General features: G+C 40.7%; 3 protein-coding genes across 3 annotated transcripts; 2 read left to right on the top strand and 1 right to left on the bottom strand.

The window, feature by feature from the left end:
* The first annotated feature begins 550 nt into the window (after window positions 1–550).
* Window positions 551–4,067, top strand: snrpd1 (small nuclear ribonucleoprotein D1 polypeptide). Its single transcript, XM_076300890.1, has 4 exons — window positions 551–663; window positions 1,264–1,340; window positions 2,082–2,273; window positions 3,542–4,067. Exons 1-4 carry the CDS (start codon window positions 650–652, stop codon window positions 3,619–3,621), a joined length of 363 nt encoding a protein of 120 aa, XP_076157005.1. The 5' UTR covers window positions 551–649; the 3' UTR covers window positions 3,622–4,067.
* A 205-nt stretch (window positions 4,068–4,272) lies between these two features.
* On the top strand, window positions 4,273–9,273 carry ggcta (gamma-glutamylcyclotransferase a). The gene is made up of 4 exons (XM_076301183.1): window positions 4,273–4,504; window positions 5,267–5,412; window positions 6,895–7,015; window positions 8,453–9,273. Exons 1-4 carry the CDS (start codon window positions 4,394–4,396, stop codon window positions 8,579–8,581), a joined length of 507 nt encoding a protein of 168 aa, XP_076157298.1. The 5' UTR covers window positions 4,273–4,393; the 3' UTR covers window positions 8,582–9,273.
* Window positions 9,274–9,727: 454 nt separating this feature from the next.
* Window positions 9,728–20,957, bottom strand: znrf2a (zinc and ring finger 2a). The gene is made up of 5 exons (XM_076301182.1): window positions 20,167–20,957; window positions 13,717–13,812; window positions 10,992–11,097; window positions 10,773–10,848; window positions 9,728–10,637 (listed from the first exon to the last, which is right to left on the bottom strand). The coding sequence occupies exons 1-4, from the start codon at window positions 20,489–20,491 to the stop codon at window positions 10,791–10,793; spliced, it is 585 nt and encodes a 194-aa protein (XP_076157297.1). The 5' UTR covers window positions 20,492–20,957; the 3' UTR covers window positions 9,728–10,637; window positions 10,773–10,790.
* Between the last annotated feature and the right edge of the window lie 648 nt (window positions 20,958–21,605).

Genomic DNA, 21,605 nt, shown 5'->3' with positions numbered 1-21,605 from the left:
TTTGAGAAACACTGGTGTAGACCAGTGTTTCTCAAAGTGTGGTCCGGGGACCACTGGTGGTCCGCAAGCTATCCCAAGTGGTCCGCGAGCAGACGTGGTAAAATATAATATAGATGAGTTGTTTGCCATATTGAACCAACTTGTATGTAAATCCAAACAGTTCTGCAACGCTGCCTATGTAAGTTATGCCAGTTTAAATCATATGAATCCTCTGACACAATAAGCAAGGTGCAAAGAAAATAAGCAACGTGGCTCAGTGAGTAAGCCTATTGTGTAAGTAACTATTTAAGTAGGTCTACTCTTTTTTTTAGCTAGGTGGTCTGTGAGTTTTTTTTTATTGATTAAGTGGTCCTTGGTCTGAAAAAGTTTGAGAAACACTGGCTGCAGTTCTATGGAGGATTTCTTGAGTGCTGTATCTACACTCCATGCAAATGTCAGCTGGAGGCAGGGGTGGCATTCAATCCAGTAGGTGGCAGCATTGTGCTGAATGGTGTGTGTTTCATTCTGACCTCGCAATTACTTCCGTTGTTCTGCTGTTTCTTCCGCCTGCCACTAGTATTGTCAGTGGCGCCTGCATACGCACAGTTGTCGTTCGCGCTGCAATTTTTTTGTAAAGGTAGAGGGTTTGCTATATTAATCCACTGCCAACATGAAACTCGTCAGGTAAGATACATAAACATGCATTTACATATGCGGCTTTGCCTTTATCAATCGAAAACATTATCTGTGTCTTAGGATGGACATAGATTATGCTTAGCTTTCCTGCTAACCTCTATGTAACGATACTGAAGGAGGCGGGAAGACAATGAATGAATGAAAACGGGCTTTACGCCTAGATGGTGTAAACATGAACTAGAGCCTCTGGAAAGAAAGTAATTGATTGCATGACATTGTACATTTGTACAAAGCTGCGAACAAGCAATGCTGCTGACTTTTTAACTGAGTTGATTGTTATGCTATTATGCTAGCAATCCAGGAACCTTTTACCTAGCATGTTAACATAAGTTGCTAATGCCTTAATTACTATCCAGCAAGGATAGTAGGTTGTGAGGATGTAATTTGTTACATACGTCGTGTAAATGAATGATTTTGTTAAATGGCTTATGTGTTTATGTCTAAGATTAACCAAGGCGGTTGTGTAACGTTACACTTAGCGCAATCGACGTGTTGCAAATATGAGCTAGCCAACACTAACGAATTAGTCTTTTTGAACTTCTGTCTTGCAAAGTTTCTGAAGCTAATGTGTATCTATTATCTCCACAGGTTTTTGATGAAACTGAGCCACGAAACGGTTACAATTGAGCTCAAGAATGGCACTCAAGTGCACGGCACCATTACTGGTAACGTTAGGCCTTGTTCTGCTTCTTAAAGATCGCACGCTGTGAGCATGTAGCTTAACTTGCATCTCAGTATCAACAAGTAGCATGTTTCTTTTTAAGACTCCCGAGAGGATAGAAAGTTTAGTCAGTATACACTTGCTTCATTGAAGTGACTCCTGGTCCTGTTTCATAGTCTGCATGCATGTTTTCCCATCTCTCTCTGCTCTTACCTGGTCTGTGGCACACTTGATCTGCAAAACACAACTGCTTGAATATTAATCAAGAGCATTTTCAAGTACAGACTTACAGCTCTATTTGGGCTGGGTGGAAGTTTTGTGGTGGCAGAGGACCAGGGGTAGCTTAATACCAAGAACTTCTGCTTACATGCACATACATGCATACCCAAACACTGGGTAACTTTGGTCTCTGGTCCTCCCTCCACACCTTTCGTGTTTGTTTGTTCGTTTGGTCCATTACATCAGTGTCTCTATGCATCTTGATTGTTCAGACTTCATTCAGTTTGTTCAGGTGTTCACAAAGAGTCATTTCTGTCAAGCTGTCCACAGTACACAGTGGCTATCAGTTTATTCATTTTTCTGAAATAAGCAGACTGTTTGTAGCTGTTAAAAGTGCCACAATATTTCCTCAAGAAAGAAACTGTTATAGTTGAGCTTTCAACCCCTTTTCTTTCTATGATATAGTTATAAGTACTTGCTTCCTTGTTGCTCTGAGCTGATTTTTGTCTTGTCTTGTGTTGGCCAGGTGTGGATGTGAGCATGAACACTCACCTGAAAGCAGTCAAAATGACCCTGAAGAACAGAGAGCCCACACAGCTCGAGTCCCTCAGTATCCGCGGCAACAACATCCGCTACTTCATCCTGCCAGACAGTCTGCCCCTCGACACCCTATTGGTCGACATTGAACCCAAAGTCAAGTCCAAGAAGAGAGAGGCTGGTGAGTATCTTTGTGCTCCATTGTGCACATGCCATTGTGGAATTTGCTCTATAACTGCACTAATCCAGTTAGTTCTTAACAAGGAGGCAGCGTCTGGAGTTACTTATTTCTGAGTTTCATTTGCATCACGGTTGGTATATTTTTGGGTAGTGGCACTTCAGCTGCAAGCCTTAAAGCGATACTCCACCATTTGGGGAAATGCACTCATTTTCCACCTCCCCTCAAGTTAAACAATTGAGTTTTATCTCTCCCCAGTTCATCCAGCCGTTCTCTGAGTCTGACAGTAGCACTTTTAGCTCCAGCTCATTGAATCAGATTAGACCGTTAGCATCTCTCCTATAAGCTAACGGTCTAATCTGATTCAATGCCTTAATATTCATACCCTAATGTTCATGGCCTAACAGCACTCACTAAAGGCTTCTACACACAGTTGCGTTCCCTCATTGCATGTCAGTGGGTGTTCCCGACGGTAGCTATGCAAATGACTTGGAAGTATAACACCATAATTTGATTGGTTGGTGCCGTCCGTCGATTGGCTTAATTGGCCGGTGCCGTCTGTCGGTGCGATGGGAGAAACGCGACGCAACGGACCCACAATTCAGTTTGGCAACGGATGACGTGAGCCCATGTAAAGTGAATGGGATGCGTCTCCAGCACTGCAACGCACGCAACTGTGTGTAGAAGCCGTAACGGCTCTCACACCAGCTGCGTGCATCGCGTTGCTGGAGACGCATCCCATTCACTTTACATGGGCTCACGTGATCACCGACAGACGGCACTGGCCAATCAAGCCAATCTACGGACGGCACCAACCAATCACATTACGGTTTTACTTCGTCATTTGCATAGCTACCGTCGGGAACACCCACTGGCATGCGTTGATGGAACGCAGCTGTGTGTGGGAGCCGTAACTCTAATAAAGAGGTCATAGGTGTACAACTTATCGCTCTCAATCTATGCTGTATATTCAGCTGGCCTATCTTGAGTTTGTGCCTTATCGTGCATAAATTATGCTTCACAATTTAACAACGGCTTTACTGGCAATGTTATTGTGACTGTTGAAATAATCTTCGTCAAAGTCTAGTATGATTTTGTGTGTGTTTGTATTTGTGTTGTCATTACCCTTTACTCATTTTAACAATTACACATGGGCTGAAGAATAACAGTTATGGCGCATAAACGTACATATGCACATGGAACAGTGAATGGTGTTACATACAATCAAAGCCTGTTGTGTTGAGCCTGGACTCTTTGTTGTCTCCCTGCAGTCGCTGGTCGCGGTCGGGGCAGGGGAAGGGGTCGTGGAAGAGGAAGAGGCCGTGGCAGAGGTGGTGGTTCCCGGAGATAACTGCTCAAGGCCAATTCTGTGCGTTTGTACCCCCACTGTTTGTACAGGATTTCTTTTGAATTTTGTCTGCTGAGGAAATATTTTCTTTTTTTTTTTCTTTTTCTTTTTTTCTATTCTCAGTTTTCTTTTTGTATATTAAAACCATGTTCTAAACAAGAAGTGTATTGTTTTCTTTTATTGATGACTGAATATTTAGCACAAATTAGAAAAATCCCTTTATTTAAGGAAAGGAGTATTTTTTTTTATTGTCTTTGACAAAAGTATTTGCTATTAAAGCATTTGATTCTGTAGAGTAAATACATCTTAGAAAGTAAACACTTGATCTTGTTGGGTTGCAAAGATGGCACATGTCAAAATAAATGGTACATTTTAGTGTCCTTTCATGTAAATAACCAAGTTTGGCACAACTGCTTACAAAAGTAAAAATAAAGCACATTTATACACGACTTATGCTGACTTGAGTTGGCTTTATAAGAATACCTTATTATTTTGATTTTGTTGAATATATATCAACATTTTACTTTCAAGTCGGTTAGGGGTTAAGCATAGACTATAACAGAAAGTAGACGGGCTGAGAGAAAATGTCAAGTTCAAACTTACCCTTTGAACTCTGCTTATGAGGCTCAGTGCTGCGTTGATTCGACGCAGGCGCGCAACAGCCTATTGTGAACAGCATGACAAACAGCAGTTTACGTTAGGTGTTACTGGTGTGTCGTTAGGTCTTTACTGACTTGTAGAAACCCCTGAATAGCAGTTTTTAATTTTACTCAGTATGTCTAGTGATGGTTACTTCATGTATTTTGCTTTTGGGAGCAATTTGTTAAAGGAACGGCTTCAGCTAAAAAATCCATCTGCGACATTTTATTCTACTGGTCGACTGAAGGTAGGTTAACGTCACTAAGAGTGTAGTTTTTAGTTAAATTTGCGACATGTCTTCCTATTGTTGCTGATTTCATCGTGTTACTATCAGAATGCAATATTAACCGGGTCAATAACAACTTGGGAGAAATATACCTCCTAGAATGTATAACAATGCAAACCTACTCTTGTCTATGAATAAATAGTAGCCTACGGTTGTGTTGGCAACTCGGCACAAATTTGTGAGGAGGACCGATGTTGAATGTATCCCCCGTAGGTTATGTAGCGTTAATGTTTTCTCTAAAGCTCTGGCCTCATAAACTCCTGTGTCGTGTCAGTTACTGACCACTTACCGGAAGTTAAATATGGAAAATAATGTACAACTTTTGATAACCAGTTAAGAATTCGGTGATGCTACATCTAGAGGATGAAAATTGAGTGTGGCCGTCAAGTCAACTGAACCTGACGGGTCCAGTTGTTGAATCAAAGTCCTGTAGAATCTTGTAGGAAAAGCTGATGTCACTTTGACACCCCGAGATTGATGGCTACTTTCAGGGCATTGTGCTGCTCAGACATAGTAACCAGTCCCAGATACTCTCCAATAGTGTACAAAAAAGTGATGACGAGTAGCCTAACTGTCAAACAAGCTAAACATGGTTATGCTACTGAGTTGATGTTGTTACATGTTGACCGAAGGCAGTGTTGAGCAGGATTTTTTAGTGGTCTGGCTCGGTGGTCATTGTAGCTAATGCAGCAGTATGATGGGCTTGTAATGTCTTCTTCTCAGGATTATGTCCTGAGGTTTGGTTTGTGGGGAGAGAGTGTGCAGGGCAGGTGGAACGGCGGAGTTGCCACCATTGAAGAAAACCCAGGTGCAGAGGTGTGGGGAGTAGTCTGGAAACTCAGCAAGGACAACCTTGCCTCTCTAGATAAGTAAGTATGAAGTGAATATTGTTGATGTAGTCTAGATCTACTCCAAACTAGTTCTTCAGTGTAAACCCCCAACTGTCTTTTTACCTTTACTTCAGGTGACATCAGGTAACAGAAGGTACGAATAGTAATTCATGAAAGGGGGGTTTAGGCCTATCACATTAGCTGTTACTTACCTCATCCAAAGTGCATACATGTAAATATAGATGTAGGCCTAATGTAGGCTACACCAGCAGTGAGATGTTTCTAGTATACATAAGAAGAATGTTGTTGCATCTTTAATTACTAAAAGTATACTAGCTCCATAGGCCTTTGTGTACATTCTAGTCGTCAAGTTCATTTGCAGCCAGACAGGTTAGGTCAGGTTCATAAAGCAGATGTTAACCCCACCCCACATTGTCTTAGAGAGGTTATGTAGTTACACCTATTGCCCCGAGTGTTGTATGTTCATGCACGTACAGTACCCTCCAGAATTATTGGCACCTCTGCTAAAGTTAAAGTAAAAATGGGTATAAAAAGTAATCTGTTGGTGATTTATTGTAATCTCACAATGAAAAAAAAGGAAAATCTCATAAAGAAATAAATATTTTTAACAAAGATACGTTGCTCACAATTATTGGCATCCCTGCTTATAATACCTTTTTAAGCCTCCCTTTGCCAATAAAACAGCTTGTAATATTCACCTATGGCACCCCATAAAGTTGGAGAATACAAAGCAAGAGATTTAAGACCGTTCGTCTTTACAAAATCTCCCCAGATCGTCCAGATTCCTAGGTGCACACTTGTGCATTCTCCTCTTTGACTCACCCCACTATTTTTCTATGGAGTTTAGATCAGGGGACTGAGTTGGCAATGGCCGAAGCTTGATTTTGTGTTCAGTAAACCATATTTGTTTTGATCTGGACGATTGTTTTGGTTCATTGACTGATGAATGATCCAATCATGACCAACGTTTAGTGTCTTGTCAGAGATAGGTCACTTTTGGTGGTCACTTTTGAAGATTTTTTGGGGGACTTGGTGACCCCAAGATGACACCTTTGTCTGTAACTCTCCAACAGTGGTTCTTATGGAATTGTTTGAGAGAGGATTCTCTGTGTCACTTTATTTTAATACCTTAGTGAAAAAGAAAGCCATTAACTACTTCTGAAAGTTCACAGACACTGATGAACTTAAATAAGTTGAAATTAGATAGGAAAATGCTTCTGTTAGGTTCTGTATATAAGATTTTTCTAGGGGTGCCAATAATTGTGAGCAACGTGTTTTCGTTAAAAAATATTTATTTCTTTATGAGATTTTCCTTTTTCTCAGAATAAATTTTATTCCCTTCAAGGGTGGAATTTTCCTCATTGTTTTCATTGTGAGAGTACAATGAATCTTAAACAGATTATTTTTTATACCTGTTTTTAGTCAACTTTACCCAAGGTGCCAATAATTCTGGAGGGTATTGTACATGTTTTTCTCTGCTGCAACTGAATTTTTTTTCAGACAGGAGGAAGTGTACAGTCCCATGGAGGTGAGTGTGGAGACAGACAGTGGACTGTTGGCCTGTCGGACGTACCAAATGAACAACTTCAGTGCCTGCCTGCCTTCCCCCCAGTACAAGCAGGTCAGCTGGGTTTCTGAGTTACAGTACTTTGTAACAAACTGTAGTGTAGAGACGTGCGCACATCTATTCACCTTATTCAGCCCCGCCCATTTTTTAAAATTCCACATTGTCTTTAAACTTCCGGTCGGTTAGCTAAGTCTAGTTAACTTCATTGGGATAACACAGCAGAAGAGGATAGAGAGGCTAACTTGGGAGGAAAACGACAAATGCCATCAGGAGGTCAGATTGCAATATTGTACTTTGCTACCCAAGGCTATTCACCCCTATGGAGTGGGTAGACGATATGCGGCAGTGGCCGCTGTATCGTATGGAGAAACTCGCAAATCCTTATCTGTGGTAACTATGGTAACTAGTTTAGAAAGTCATTACAGAACAGCCGCTCCAAAGTCAGTGTTTTCCTAACTTCAGATAGGAAAGGTGTATAACAGAAATGTCTTAAGTCACCAAAATCCTAAATAAACGTTCCTAACTTTAGGATGACCCATAACATATGATGCCAGTCATCTCGATAGAGCTCTGCTATCTCAATGTATCGCAATGGATGCTACTGCTCAAACGGAAGTTCGGAGACAATGTGGGCAAAGCTAGCGCCCTCCATGTATGCGCACGAAATAAGGTGAATAGACCCTTTCAAGAGAGTTCCATTATCAGCATCATAGTTGGCCCCACAAGGCTTCCGTTTTAACATTCCATATGTTATCTTAATGCAGATGAAGTAGATTGGGAACCAAATAGAATGTTCAAGAATTGTTTTTGTTTTTATTGTTGAAAGGGTCTATACAAATTCAACAGGTGCTGGATACTAGCACACAACGTATAAAAAAAAGAAAAGATATCCACACACTGCCTCGTATGCTCCCAGTTTAATGGTAGGCTACAACGTTATCGACCACTCACTCTTCTCTTCTACACCACTTTTGCTATATTGCAAATTATTGGATAGTCCTATTACTAGACCGATATATGGGTTTCTGTATTATTATTCTTTATTGTTAATATTTGTTGATGGTTTTGGGATGACACTTGATGTGCAGGTAGACTAATATGTAAATGTTTTATCCCTCTGTCTTCTGTGAGAAGAAGGTGTTATATATTGTTGACAGTCTGTAGATCTGTTAGCTCTGAGCCATGAAGTGGTATTATTGATAATGATCACTGACAGAGATGTTCTTTTACCTGCTTAAATATGTATCAGTGTGACTTGTCTTCTATGCTACCTGATCCACCTTTTTTAAAATTTAATTGGGTTAAAGAAAATGGCTTCAGATCAGTGAAATGCTATTTAATGCCTAAGAAACAGAGAAAATGATACGATGAAAACTCTCAACTCTGATGAAATGCTATACAATGTACTTTGCAGAGCTCAACGAAGAGTAAACCATGGGCAAGGTAAAGGCTTTGGGGAATTTATTCATGGCTGTTCTGCCTGCTTTTCAGGTACTGTGCCTGGGTGCTCAACAGAATGGCTTGCCCCTGGAGTACCTCAAGAAACTGCAAGACGTGGAGACTAACAACTACAGCGGGCCGTCATCCATCATGGACGAGATCAAACTCGTGATGAACTAGCAGGGATGTTCCCGAGTAAGGAGACTCATGACGTCCGTTCGGCCTTCGACGTCCCTCCCCTGAAAATGGTGCCACATATCACGGCAGGAGAATCAGTTTGCTTTCTGATCGGTTTGTTCTCCTCCTCCCTCCAGAAATGGTTCTCATAGTGTCCTTTTTCTTATCTGATTTATTTTTTATTAATGGGGGAGGGGGTCATTGGAAGTGAGTTGGAACAGAGGCCCTGAGGAACCAGTTTGGGTTTGCAGACATGGAAGGGGCCAGGCATTGGTTTGATTCCCTTGGACTGGAGTCCAGGGGAGTGTGTCAAGCACTGGATAAGTGTTAAGGCCAACGCCCGCTGGTGGCGTCTGACACACATCAAGTGATGCCAAAGTTTAGAGCTCCGTGACTTTTTAACAGAGCAAAGTCCACTGGCGGCATCTGACGTGCATCGACGCCAAAGTTTAGAAATTTGTTCCATCTCTTGAGCGTCAAATCCATAGACACGAATGTCGCCGCCAGTGGGCGTTGGCCTTGATGCTTTTTTTTCCCTCATAAATGATCCATTGCACAAAAATTCATTCATAATGACGCAGACCCTCCAGATCTCTCAGGACATGAATGTTGTACATAAGATTCAACTCCATGAACAAAAACGTAGCTAGCACAGCTAAAGTTTATTTGAACAATCATCAGTGTCAAGTTGTACAGGGAAAATAACTCAAGTAGCAGCTCACACAAGAGATCTGAATCCTTTCAGAGCACTGTCATAATGCTTGTTTTTATCCCTAATAATGTAATCATTAACTACCTTTGCAGACCACCTGTTCTCTATAGAAATAAAAGACACAGACAGGACTACTGAACTGAATTAATGATATTTAGTAAATTGGTATAGTATTGGACTATGATCCATAATATTAATTTTAAACTCATCATAGTCATTATGTCACCTGTTATTGAAGTGTTCGATGATTTTCTTGCAGGTGTACATATCTTTGTTTTCATTTATATACAGTAAAAGTTTTTAAGCTGCAGTGGTCTTATTTGATTAAATGACTAAGCACAAAGTAAAGTGGTGTTCTTCTTTGGTTGATCTCGTTCGTGACATATCTGACACACACTCGCACTCGCGCACTCTCACACACACACGCACACACACACATACGCACAACATATATGTATGATACAGCAGCGTATTTTACACAAAAGAATGGCACTTATTTCACACAGTAGCACATTCCTAGCCTAGGGTGGCCTTTCTTGTCCATGGAGTCCATTATCTGTCCAGATGTGTTTACGAGCACTCTAGTCAGTGACATCACTGACTCGTTCTTTTGTCCATCAGAGGCCAGTTACGTTCCTACACAGATATGGAATGCAATGCTGCATACCTTCACCGGCCTGCTAGACAGACCGCCCGGTTATTGTTGTTGGGAATCATCTGCTACTAAAGCTGAGAGAGAGAACTGCAATGCTGTAATTAAACTGTCATTACTATCATTACATCATTTTCAATTGGCAACAGTGATTTACAAAGTTAAGATTACGTTAATATCTGATCATAAATATGTACATATCTTTCCCTGAAATCATCCCTTGTGTGTCTCTGCCCTTCATGCCGAAATGGGAATATCTCCGGGCAACATGGTTTGATACATTCATTCATTTTTCACGCTCTTTAAACCATACATATCCTCTACACTGACCTATTCACTGACCCCAGACCATGCTGATGATTCAGGCCTGTGGTTTGGTCATTCAAAGGTCATTTAAAGCTCAAACCAACCAGAAAGGACCCTCCCTGGTCAGTGATCCAGCAACCTTGCTTGCTTTTGTGGAATGGAGTTAGGTTTGGGAGTGCAAAACCAACAACATGAAATCCCAGAGGATTTGCTTTACTAGAAGATGCTACATTTTTGGCACTTTGGTGAGTCCTTGGAGCAGTGGAAGCCCTTTGTGGTGGCACTGATATGTCTTGTGGCAGGAGGGAAGCAATAGAGTCCAAGTGCCCTTGTGTCGCTGCCGGGTTTTTTGTGAAGAATATTCTCAGCTGTTCCCCAATATACAAAACCTTCAGTTGGAAAAAAACAGGTGTTATTTCTGAACATCCAATTCTTCAGAGTACATATAATTGAGTTGATGTCTTGCAAACACAGTCTCTCTCTCTCTCTCACACACACACACACAACACATTCTTCTTGCTTACCTGTATATGCTCTGTGTCTTAATCAGATGGGTGTTCTGGACAAGATCGGTTCACCTCAAACCACTCATCTATGCAGCTGTTGGACAAAAGGAGAAATAGACCATTCTGAAAACAAGATATCACCAATCTGGTTCCAGTTATATTATTATGTGAATGCTGGGTTTTGCCAGGGGGTTGGTGGGTGATAAGTGAAAGTTTTGAAGACTTGTGTTTTATTACCCTTTATGATAAATGCAGAGACAAGGCAGGCGAGCAATGGTGTCTCCCTGGGCCATGTCATCCAAGCATATTGCACACTCCCCAGAATCCTTTGCTAGGACGTCCTCTGTGAGAAACAGTGATATACATCAGGCATGATGACTAGAGACAAAAAATATAGATTAAGTGTTGACCGAATATATTTACAACAGCATGCAAACAAAAAAGGAAACCTTTTTTTTTTTTCAATTTTACTTAACATACATCAATCAAGATAACTTTCTGGAACTTTCCTTACACATGGACCGTACAACAACTTTAAGTATTTGACTCTTTGTTTTTCAAGAATACATGAGTGAGATAGTAAAGCTCCCACTGGCCTAATGGTTAGGTATTAGGTTAGATTAGTTGCCATGATCATTAGCATGAAATGACCAGATGAGGGCGCTCATAACACAAACCTCCTATCACAACCACATGACAATAACACAAAACAGGCCTGGGCATGTCTTCAAAATGGAAGGAGAGGCCATTTATACTATGGGCAGTAAGACTGGACCATGTAAATTCAGATTTCCAAGACACTCAACACACGGCAGAGTCAGTTAACACTGACCCTACAAGCCATAAAACGTATGGCGCAGACATGACGAGGGCCTAATCATCCTGGTCATCTCCATAGTCTTCTCTATTGTAATACACCTGCTGAATCAGCTGGGCCAACTGGACAGGGCCGCTTGAATACTCAACCACAGCTATTTAGTGTGTAGTTTTGTGTGGTGGCAGCAACACACTGCATGTGGGCAGACACCCTGAAGAAAATGGCTTTCACACAGGAATCAACCTTTATACTGTATGTTACTGCCTTGTTTATATAGTAGGGTCTATATTGGCTGGTTCATGGGGATTGCTATCCTTTGTGCTTTTTTTCCCCATCAAAAGTAAGTATGCTGACTTGTTACAGGGATAAGCCATTACTGAGCCAATGACATGATGAACCACTCCACGAACAGAATTAAAATTAAACTACAGGAGGTCAAAGTTCATCTCTTGCTAAGTGCTTGAGTGAGAAATAAGTGAAAGAGTATACGTGAGCCTGCCATAGCACCACACCTTGTGGCTTTGTCTTTTTATCTGGTGAAATTAATTCAAATTGAAATTATCCTACCTTGTATCTTTTTAAAAATATATATTCTATTTAATGGACTTCACTTTTTAGTTATTTTTTTACAACTATAGCCCTTTTATGCTTTTATTTATTAGTATACTTTGCTTTTGTTTATGTAAAGCACATTGAATTACCCCTGTGTAGGAAATGCATTATATAAATAAACATGCTGGCCTTGAAATTCCTTGAAATGAATAACTGGCACTGTAGAGCATTACAACAGTCCCGGTCAGATAAAAATAGAGAAAAATGTTGTCATGGGGACAGATACTATGACAAAGTATCAAACCAGAGATCATAGCATGGTGAGTGCAAAAACAAATCATCGTGTTGTCGGATCAATCTATAATACAATATCCTACAATATAATACTATTACAGTATCTAACCCACTCCACCGTGTGTGTGTGTGTGTGTGTGTGTGTGTGTATGTGAGGGGTTACTCTGAGTTTTCCCTACAGTTTCAATCAGGGCGCTGACAGGCCCTAATCCCCTTATTGTGGCCCTCTCCTTCTGCAGGCTGACCACAGAGGTCACTCAGGCAAAACACTAATCTGAGACGGAGCTAAAAGCTACTAGCAGAGAGGAGCAAGTACAGATGTAAAAATATGCACAAGGAGAAGAGAGAGCGAGAGAGAGAGAGAGAAAGAGGCAAAGAGAGATAGAGAGCGTGAGAGAGAGAGAGAGAGAGACAGTGAGAGAGATAGAGAGAGAGAGAGAGAAAGAGACAGAGACAGTGAGAGAGAGAGAGAGACAGAGACAGTGAGAGAGAGAACTTTTGTCCATCACTGTCTTATTATATCATCCTTTGTATTTTGAATTGTGTCTGCCGTGTGTGTGTATTAATTGTATTAGTATGTTATTGCTTTGAAAAAAGGTCAATTGACCCTTCGCTAAGTTCTTGCCAACTGCCATTTCAATTTGAGGTTGAGAGAAAGAGAAAAAAGGCTAAGGGGTAGTGAAGGACACACACACAAACCCCTACACAAAATATCAAATCAAACAGATTTACCTCTTTACCTCTGTCTTTTCCCTTTATTTCTCTCCCATTGACAAGGTTGAAGATACTACTTCACAACATTTGCTCCAGACTATTAAGCATCTGTCAATTATGATCTATCAAGACATCAGTACTCAAATATGGAACTTATGATGTACAATACTCAATATTATATTTAAGAATTTGTGCAAAAAATGGGTTAAATAGATAAATAAATATAGTATCGGTATCATTATATATTTAGGAAATTGCTTAGCCATAGCATAGACCAAGATTAAGAGGTAAAATAAGCTGTTGTTTGATGAAGTGTCTGGTGGCTGAGTGACACATACAGTTACTTGACTGCTCTAATCTAAAATGGACTGACAATTAATCCCCCAAAAGAAATGCCCAACACTTTTTGTACTGTTATACAGTTTGTGCAGTCTAATTCATTTGCGATGCTAAATAATGCAGGCAATATACAGTATATCCCTGCTGAACCCACACCTTCTGATGAGGGTGAGGCGGATGGGATGGTTTTATGATCTATGATTTATGAAAGGAAGTGAGCTCATTAGAGAGGCAGCTGCTGCTCACCGTTATAGGAGAGTCTGGGTTTGGTGAGACACATGACAAGGTGCAGGTCCATCTCATCAGACGGGACAAACTTGGAGCATACGGGACAGTGAAACCCTGTAGAGAGAGTGAGAGAGAGAGAGAGAGAAACAAAAAAACAATCAACATCTAACAATTACCATTTCACAATTGGCAAACAAAGTGTAAAATATTTAACTGAAAAGCCAAGAAAACCATATTACATTTTAAGGTTATCATTAATTACATACAAATGTGGTTAAAAAAATGTTGATTCCGTAATTAAACCAATATTGCTATATGGGAGTGAGTTTTGGGGCACCAAATACAAAAAACAATTTGGAGACATGGGACAAAAGCCAGCCTGCGGTTTTTTATTTAGAATTCTGCAAACATATTTTAGGAGTGAACAGTAGTTGCTTGAATATGGGTTGTAGAGTTAAATTGGGAAGATTCCCTCTCCTTCTCAATATCCACAAAAGAGCGGCAAAATTCTGGCATCACCTACAACACAGTGAACCAAGCAGATACCACCATACTGATGCCCAGCTGAGGGAGGGAAACCCAGAAAGAACCCCCTAGAATAGATTACCTAATTAAAAAACATGGCTAAACTAAATTGACTCAACAATTGCTTCAAAATTAAAACAATTAGAAAAAAAATCGAAAGAAAATTACATTAACAAAAGGATAAAATTAAACAAGTAAGTAAACTCAATGTGTATAAATTAATAAAAACGCCACCTTAAAATTGCCACCTTATTTAACTCAAATTCAAAATTATAGCCTAAGCATAGAAAGCTATTGACAAGGTAGGCTCAGCGACTTTAGCCTCGCCATAGAAAAGGGGCGGCTCAGGCAAACCTGGCTGGCCCCTGAAAAAAGGATGTGTGCTCACTGCGGTAATGTAGTAGAAAATGAGCAGCATTTTCTATGAATGCAAAAGATGATAAACAAGACTATGAGGAGACAGATGGAGGATCTGTCCCGAATTTCTTACAACAAATAATGAACAAAATCTACCATTCCTCCTGGGGGAAGTAGACAATTGTGTCCAAATATGTCCACCTATAGCTGTATATTCAATCCTGCCACATCCTGAGAAAACAGCCCATGTTCCATGATCAGTAACATAATAATTCTCTTTCTAATAATTTTCTTTTTTCTGTTCATTTAATCAGCCAGGTGTTATTATTATTATTATTATTATTATTATTATTATTATTATTACTACTACTACTACTACTACTATTACTATTATTGTTATTATTATTGTATTAAATGCTTTGGCAATACTGTAAAATTTACATTCATGGCGATAAAGCTTGTTGAGTTGAGTTGAGTTGAGAGAGAGAGAGAGAGAGAGAGAGAGAGAGAGAGAGAGAGAGAGCATCATCAATAAAGTATAGAGATGAAAAGCTGAAAACTCACAACTCAAACAAGAGGCATTAAAAGACCACATGAAATTGACTTGATTACAAATTCCACATGGAATTGTAAGATACTCATCCAACAGTACCAAAGGTACTAAAAGTATATCAGTTTGGTCGGTCAACGTCTCACAAGCCTAAGGTTCATGCCAGAGGAGGTAAGAAAATCCAAAAGTCTGCTTTAGAACTACAGACGAATAGAGCAAAACAAGTTACAAAACAAGTATGTGATATGGGCCTATCTATTTTGGTTTGAGTTACTGCTCCAGACAAGCAGCTTTAGAGGATGAAGACTCAGACAACATTGCCCAGCTTACACATGAGGGCCCAGGGTGCATTGCATGCAAAACACATAGGTAAAAACAAGTACCATAGAACACACAGAGGATGTGGCTCAGGTAATGGAATTTGGCAAGTGCTACCTTTAACGACCTTACTATCCCCTGACTGCTTGCTGTGAACTATGGCTTCTAATCATGTTATGATTAACGGCAACTAAAACTGTGGAGAATTCAATCGTAAAATGGCCTTTGTGGTGGAGGACCTGAAAACAAAGACACAAATCTCATTATATTGGCCGTATCACATTTTAGCACTCAAAGCCTAGTTGAGGAGAGCACGAGTGTAAAACCGAAAAGAGAAATATAAATCAGATATATATCAGACTTGACAAAAGGCTACAAGGTCTTTAAAGCATGGAATAATTGATATCTATGCCCCTTGGCATCAATATTTATCACAATTTAGCACTAAGACGGCAGGCTACCTAGTTAGTCAATGACTGACTAAAAGGTTCTTGATCCTACCCAATCAACAATGTTAGATAATGCAATATCAAGCATTCAGGGCGCACATTGGCAATGTCAGAGACTTTATTAAGTTAGTGTGGCATCAGAATGAGTTTAATCTGTTATTTTGATGGTAAAAGAGCTGAACTGCATTGGGTGCATTGCATAAGGTTAATGTTGTGTACTAGTACAATGTCATGTACTCAGCATGGCAAGGACCCATGTGACAAAAAAGGGGAAAGGTCAAAGAGTCGTAAAAAAAGAGGAATATTATGGAAAAAACCCAGAGTCATGATCATGCATTTAACCTAGTGTGTGACCAAGGTGTCCAGGAACTTCGAAAACAAAACACAAGAGATACAGAGAGGGAGGGGGGAGGGGGCAGAGAAAGGGGGGGGGGGGGGGGTCCAGCTCTTTCAGGAAAGATAAACAGTTTCTGCCTGACACTGCAAGAAAAATAGCAGGCATTGTCGGAAATCTTTTTTGATTTTGCTTTCTTCCACCTCTATAGCCAGCAGACAATTCCTCTCATATATTCAGCTCTCATTATTATTTATGTGTTAAATATATCAAATCTGAACAAATCTTATTTTGTTGCTGTTACAAACTAATTTAGCATAAGTCAACAATGGGCTCAATATGTGCATGCACCCCTCAGTGACTAAGTAAACAGAGTAGAATGTTTACACACATACACACATGTGTGTGTGTGCATACACACACACACACACACACACATAAACACATGCATACATACATGCACATACACATTCTCTCTCTCTATCTTGGTCTCTCACAAACACACACACACACACACACACTCAAACACACCTGTTTACCGTCAGCGGCAGCTTGTGCCTAAGCAAAGATTAACAGGGAGAGAAAAAGCAGGTCAGCCAAGCCTACGCGACCAGTCCACCACCACTGACATGCATTAGGATTAACTCTTCAAGGCGGATTACTGCGCCAAGGCTACAAGCGCCACTGCGGCCCTTTCAGCAGAGCCGCCCTTGCGGGCACCATGTCTACGAGAGAACAAGAACAAGAGAGAGAGAGAGGGAGAGGGAGAGGGAGAGAGAGAGAGAGAGAGAGAAAGAAAGAAAGACAATGAAAGGGGTACCCATGCGATGATCAGATAATTAACCACTGGGTATATGTATGTAAGGGAGGAAAAACAAATCAAAAGAGAGAGAAAGAAAGAGAAAGACAGAGAAAGGGGTTTACCAGATACCCATGCGATGGTCAGATAATTAACCACTAGGTATGTATGTAAGGGAGGAAGAACAAATCAAGAGAGAGAGAGAGAGAGATAGAGAGAGAGAGAAAGAAAGAAAGAAAAGAAAGACAGAGAAAGGGGTTTACCAGATACCCATGCGATGGTTAGATAATTAACCACTAGGTACTGTATATGTATGTAAGGGAGGAAGAACAAATCATAAGAGAGAGAGAGAGAGAGAGATGGGGGAGATATTTCCTGATACCCATTCCATGGTAAAATAATTAGCCACTGGGTATGCACACATAAGAGAGAGAGAGAGAGAGAGAGAGAGCACACATAAGAGAGAGAGAGAGAGAGATCAAAAGAGGAGGGACACATAGAGAGACATTCCTTGACACCTGTTGCATGGAGAAAGAGAGAGAGTCGACAATTTCCTGACACCTGTCCCAGGGTTTGAGTTTGGAGCTGAGGTATTGAGTAAGATCGCAAGAGAGAGAGAGAGAGAGAGAGAGAGAGAGAGAGAGAGAGGGGGAGAATGAGGCAGGGAAAGGGAGAGGGAGGGAGAGAGAGGGAGAGAGACAGGGAGGGAGGGAGGAAGGGAGGGAGGGAGTGGAGTAGGGCATTTCCTGATTCTCATGCCATCGTCTGACAATGAGACCGGGAAAGCAAAGAAAGAGATAGAGGGTTAGAAAATCTGGACTTCTGTACCCTGGTTTGACCGTAGGAACAGAGGTACTGAGAACCCAAGAAGGCCTTACTACAGCCACAGCCATACGGCAGGGGTCAGTTCCCAGTGTAGTCCTTTAACTGCTTTCAACATCTGCATGGGTGCTGATTTGGTGTAAAAAAAACAAAAAAACAGACCATGTGACAAACATACTGTAATCACTAGTTCTACTTCAGTTCACCTACTGACCGGGAAGCAGTTAGCATTAAGATGACAGACATCAGATAACACAGATCTCTGTCTGTAGCTTATATGACTATCAGTCGGTGTATGCTTCCTGATATATGGGACTTTTGTGTAAATAGTTACACTAACAATCCTCCATTTTCCCTCACAAAGCTACAAATATCATGTCCTCAAAGCTCTTAAAAGGCAGTCATATAACTAAATGTATCCCTGGAATCCTACATGATCAGTTGGTGGATTTCTATACAGTTCAATATTCCATTAACTGGAGTATGGTGTGCTGTTCTAGTCTGTTGAACAACTTTGTGTGTGGGGTGGGGGTTCATATCTGGAGCACGGTGAGAAATTTCTCAGCCAGCTTTTGGAGTGGTCTGACTCTTGACATTTAAGGTCTCTCTCTCTCTCTCTCTCTCCCTCCCTCTTTCACTCACATGTAGTCACAATAGACATAACATTCCTTTGGCAGGCCCTGATTGCTAGAGCAGATGGCTGTAAAAAGGGTACTGTTCAGAGTACACCGTTAATCTAATTGTCGTCTTAATAAAACCATATAACTTGACATGGCATATCACTTCCCCATTGTGTATGTTGTGAGACAGCATTTCATATGAAAAGATTGTAATTAACCTGCACCACGCACAACATAATCACCAAAAAGTCGATAAAGTCATTCGCATGTGAGACTCTCAAAACTGCACACACACTCTGACCAAAATCCCAAGATGCTCTCACCTGCATGCTGTCATCACTTGAGCGACAGGAAATCGTAAAATGTTGGTTAACCCACCCCAACCCAACGACAGTCATCCCACCAATAATCAAAATCTGTTATTAGTTGCAAAATAGGTCTGTCCCAGCTTGCAGATGATAGTGAAACAGATGATAGTGAAAAGTGCATTCAAAGTTCCTTACCGACATTATGGGAAATTGTTTTTATAGACGCCATATTAAGTAATAATTACCACTATCTATCCCTGACAGGGAGTGGAAAAGCCTTGGCCCACTGAAAGAACAGTACTTGGCAAGAGGACCGTGAAGATGCTCCTAGTAAAGCAAACACTCTGTCCACACCATATTAACATGCACTTGTCACACCAAAGTCTGATCAAGTCAAAGATGTAGATTCCAAAGTGAAAACACACTCTAACAAAATAATAATAATAATATAATAATATTTATTTATATAGCACTTTTCAAGCATTGAGCACAAAGTGCTTACAGACGAACATGAAGAGCATTTTTTCTATGCACAAAGTGCTTCACACACAAGACCCAAACAAACAAATAACAAACATGCCTAACGACTATAAAAGAGAAAATTGGCATATAGTATGTCAAAATCTCAAAATGTAAGCAAGATAAGCAAATGCATGGTGGCATCCATAAATAAAATGTGCTTGCTGACACTTGTGTTTGGGGTGTCATGTGAGCCCATCGCTCATCCTGTGTTGGTCATTGATAAAGTTGTGCATCTTGGACTGACCCATATTTCTTGTTGCAACACACACTGACCCGTGACTGCCTGCCTGTGAGCCACCTGCCTGTTATCATGCCCTTATCTGTTTGAGATGGTGGTTTTAAGGCTCCAATAGAGTCACAAACATACAGTCATGTGCAACAGTTTTCTGTGTCCTTGTTTTGATTGTCTTGAAGGTAAACCATTTATGGTCACATATCTACCATTCTGCTCATTTATTATGACATTTAGCAGAGAAAGGTACTGTGTGTTTGCTTTATAGGCATGTGATATATTTTGAGATTATAACTGAGGCATACTGTACAAAAACATTTGTCTTTTTGCATTTCAACTAATAAGCAAAAATCCAAATTTCTGTTCATGTAATTTCTTCTATCAATCCAAAACGTGCTATGTTTAAGACATTTGCTGTCTCAAAGGTTGAGAAATCTACAAAACCCTATTTTCGCCTATTTATGAATGCGTGAATATGCACCACTGTTGTCAGGATATGCACAAGGCTAAAGGTCTGCAGAAAACATGTGTCTGTTATATGTTGTTACATTTAAAATGTTTGAGTGATTTTCATTGTACTGTTGAGACAAAGCCATTATGATCAGATCTTTATGACGCATGGATTTCCTTACCTCCAAGTAGGTGCGGTGAGAGGTGGGCTGGTAAGGATCCTATCAGGAGCCTACTCCTGCCGGGTAGATCTGTCTCTCCATCGGTGTCATCGCTGCTACTGTGATTCCCACCGCTGTTTGGTATATTAACCGCTGCTTGGTGAAGTGAATTCGGCCTGGTACCTTGGTTGTATCTGCCCCTTTGACCCATTTGTGAAATCCCCGCTGTGCCTCTCAACCCCGCAGTCCTACCTGCCCCGTTACCAGAAGTGGACGAAGGGACATCCGAGCCGGAATAAGCTCTGACCCGACCGCTGTTAGCAGGAATGCTCTGTTTTGGACCCATATCTGTAGTTTCAGGTGTGAGGTCTCACCTGACTGCTGTTGACGACTCACACGCAGTTGGGATCAGTATTATCTGTGGATCATAGGTTACCCGACATAGTCTGTGGGGTTGAAGGAAACGAAGCAGCTACTTAAAATAACACAACCCAGCGATGACAACTAGTGAGCCTATTGCCGTTTAAATAAATATCTAACCCTGGCTGACCCAAATAGGTGAGGCGAGAAATTCTTAGCGCACTTGTTGCGCTCCTCTCTCCGATGTCATGATCTCCAGGTATTACCAAACATTTCCCCAAAAATCTTGTTTTTTTCTGTCTGTCGTAAGACAGCAAATAAAAGAAAAACTGACTTCCGAGTAGCAGTTGTGAAAAAGAGGAAAACAAATGGCAAAGAAAACGGCGAGGTTCAAGAGCGTGGAGGTTCGAGCTGTCTACTGGAGGCCATCGCGCTGTGTTAAAAGCTGGGATTGCCCTCCTACTGTATGTGCGTCAGGTGACGTCAGCGCTGGACTCAAAACTCCACAACGACAGACAGCAAAGAGCTTTGCATACACACGGCACGTTGCCAACATCAGTAACAAAACATGGGATAAGATACGTCTACTTGAGTCATTTTATCAGGTATATAAGTAACAATAACCCCTCTATTTTAACATCTGTAGGCCTAGTAAGTAAAAAATATCACTTCACTTCAGACAAATAAGAGAGACAGCAAGATTATTGCCTCCAAATAGTTTATATTCAAGACTTTCACATAAACTGGACAACATAAATCACAGAGTCTTGGGGGAGAAAACCAACTCAGGTAACCAACTAAACAAGGGTTGGAAAAAACAACCTAACATTCATGTCCAGAAGCACAAGTTACCTGAAACGTTTAAACAAACCATTTGTGGATTTTTTTAGGCATGTTCTCAAAGGCCATGGGTCAAAAAACTACCGCGAAAGCATCACAGTGCACAGACTCAACAATGTATAAGAAACAAACAAACCAAATGTTAAAAAAGACATTCGACCCATAATATATAATAACAATATTATTAATTATTAATAATAATAATAATAATAATAAATACAGGAAAAACAGCAGCTTCAACTTGTGTTACCACAGACGTA

Source organism: Alosa pseudoharengus, unplaced genomic scaffold (assembly GCF_046254945.1).
Source record: "Alosa pseudoharengus isolate Yale_2024_CS ecotype anadromous, Long Island Sound unplaced genomic scaffold, YU_APseudo_1.1 YU_APseudo_1.1_scf_23, whole genome shotgun sequence".
Lineage (NCBI taxonomy): Eukaryota > Metazoa > Chordata > Actinopteri > Clupeiformes > Clupeidae > Alosa > Alosa pseudoharengus.
This window is presented reverse-complemented; position numbering and strand designations above follow the sequence as displayed.

What these genes read in the sequence shown, in the direction of transcription:
- ggcta (XM_076301183.1), top strand. Translation starts at nt 4,394, where the DNA reads ATGTCTAGTGATGGTTACTTCATGTATTTTGCTTTTGGGAGCAATTTG. An exon ending in ATTCTACTGGTCGACTGAAG is followed by an intron (nt 4,505 to 5,266) that starts GTAGGTTAACGT and finishes TCTTCTTCTCAG; the next exon opens with GATTATGTCCTGAGGTTTGG. An exon ending in CTTCCCCCCAGTACAAGCAG is followed by an intron (nt 7,016 to 8,452) that starts GTCAGCTGGGTT and finishes CCTGCTTTTCAG; the next exon opens with GTACTGTGCCTGGGTGCTCA.
- znrf2a (XM_076301182.1), bottom strand. Translation starts at nt 20,491, where the DNA reads ATGGGTCCAAAACAGAGCATTCCTGCTAACAGCGGTCGGGTCAGAGCT. An exon ending in ACCCAGACTCTCCTATAACG is followed by an intron (nt 11,098 to 13,716) that starts GTGAGCAGCAGC and finishes TGTTTCTCACAG; the next exon opens with AGGACGTCCTAGCAAAGGAT. An exon ending in CTCTGCATTTATCATAAAGG is followed by an intron (nt 10,849 to 10,991) that starts GTAATAAAACAC and finishes TTTGTCCAACAG; the next exon opens with CTGCATAGATGAGTGGTTTG.
- snrpd1 (XM_076300890.1), top strand. An exon ending in AGTGCACGGCACCATTACTG is followed by an intron (nt 1,341 to 2,081) that starts GTAACGTTAGGC and finishes TGTGTTGGCCAG; the next exon opens with GTGTGGATGTGAGCATGAAC. An exon ending in GTCCAAGAAGAGAGAGGCTG is followed by an intron (nt 2,274 to 3,541) that starts GTGAGTATCTTT and finishes GTCTCCCTGCAG; the next exon opens with TCGCTGGTCGCGGTCGGGGC.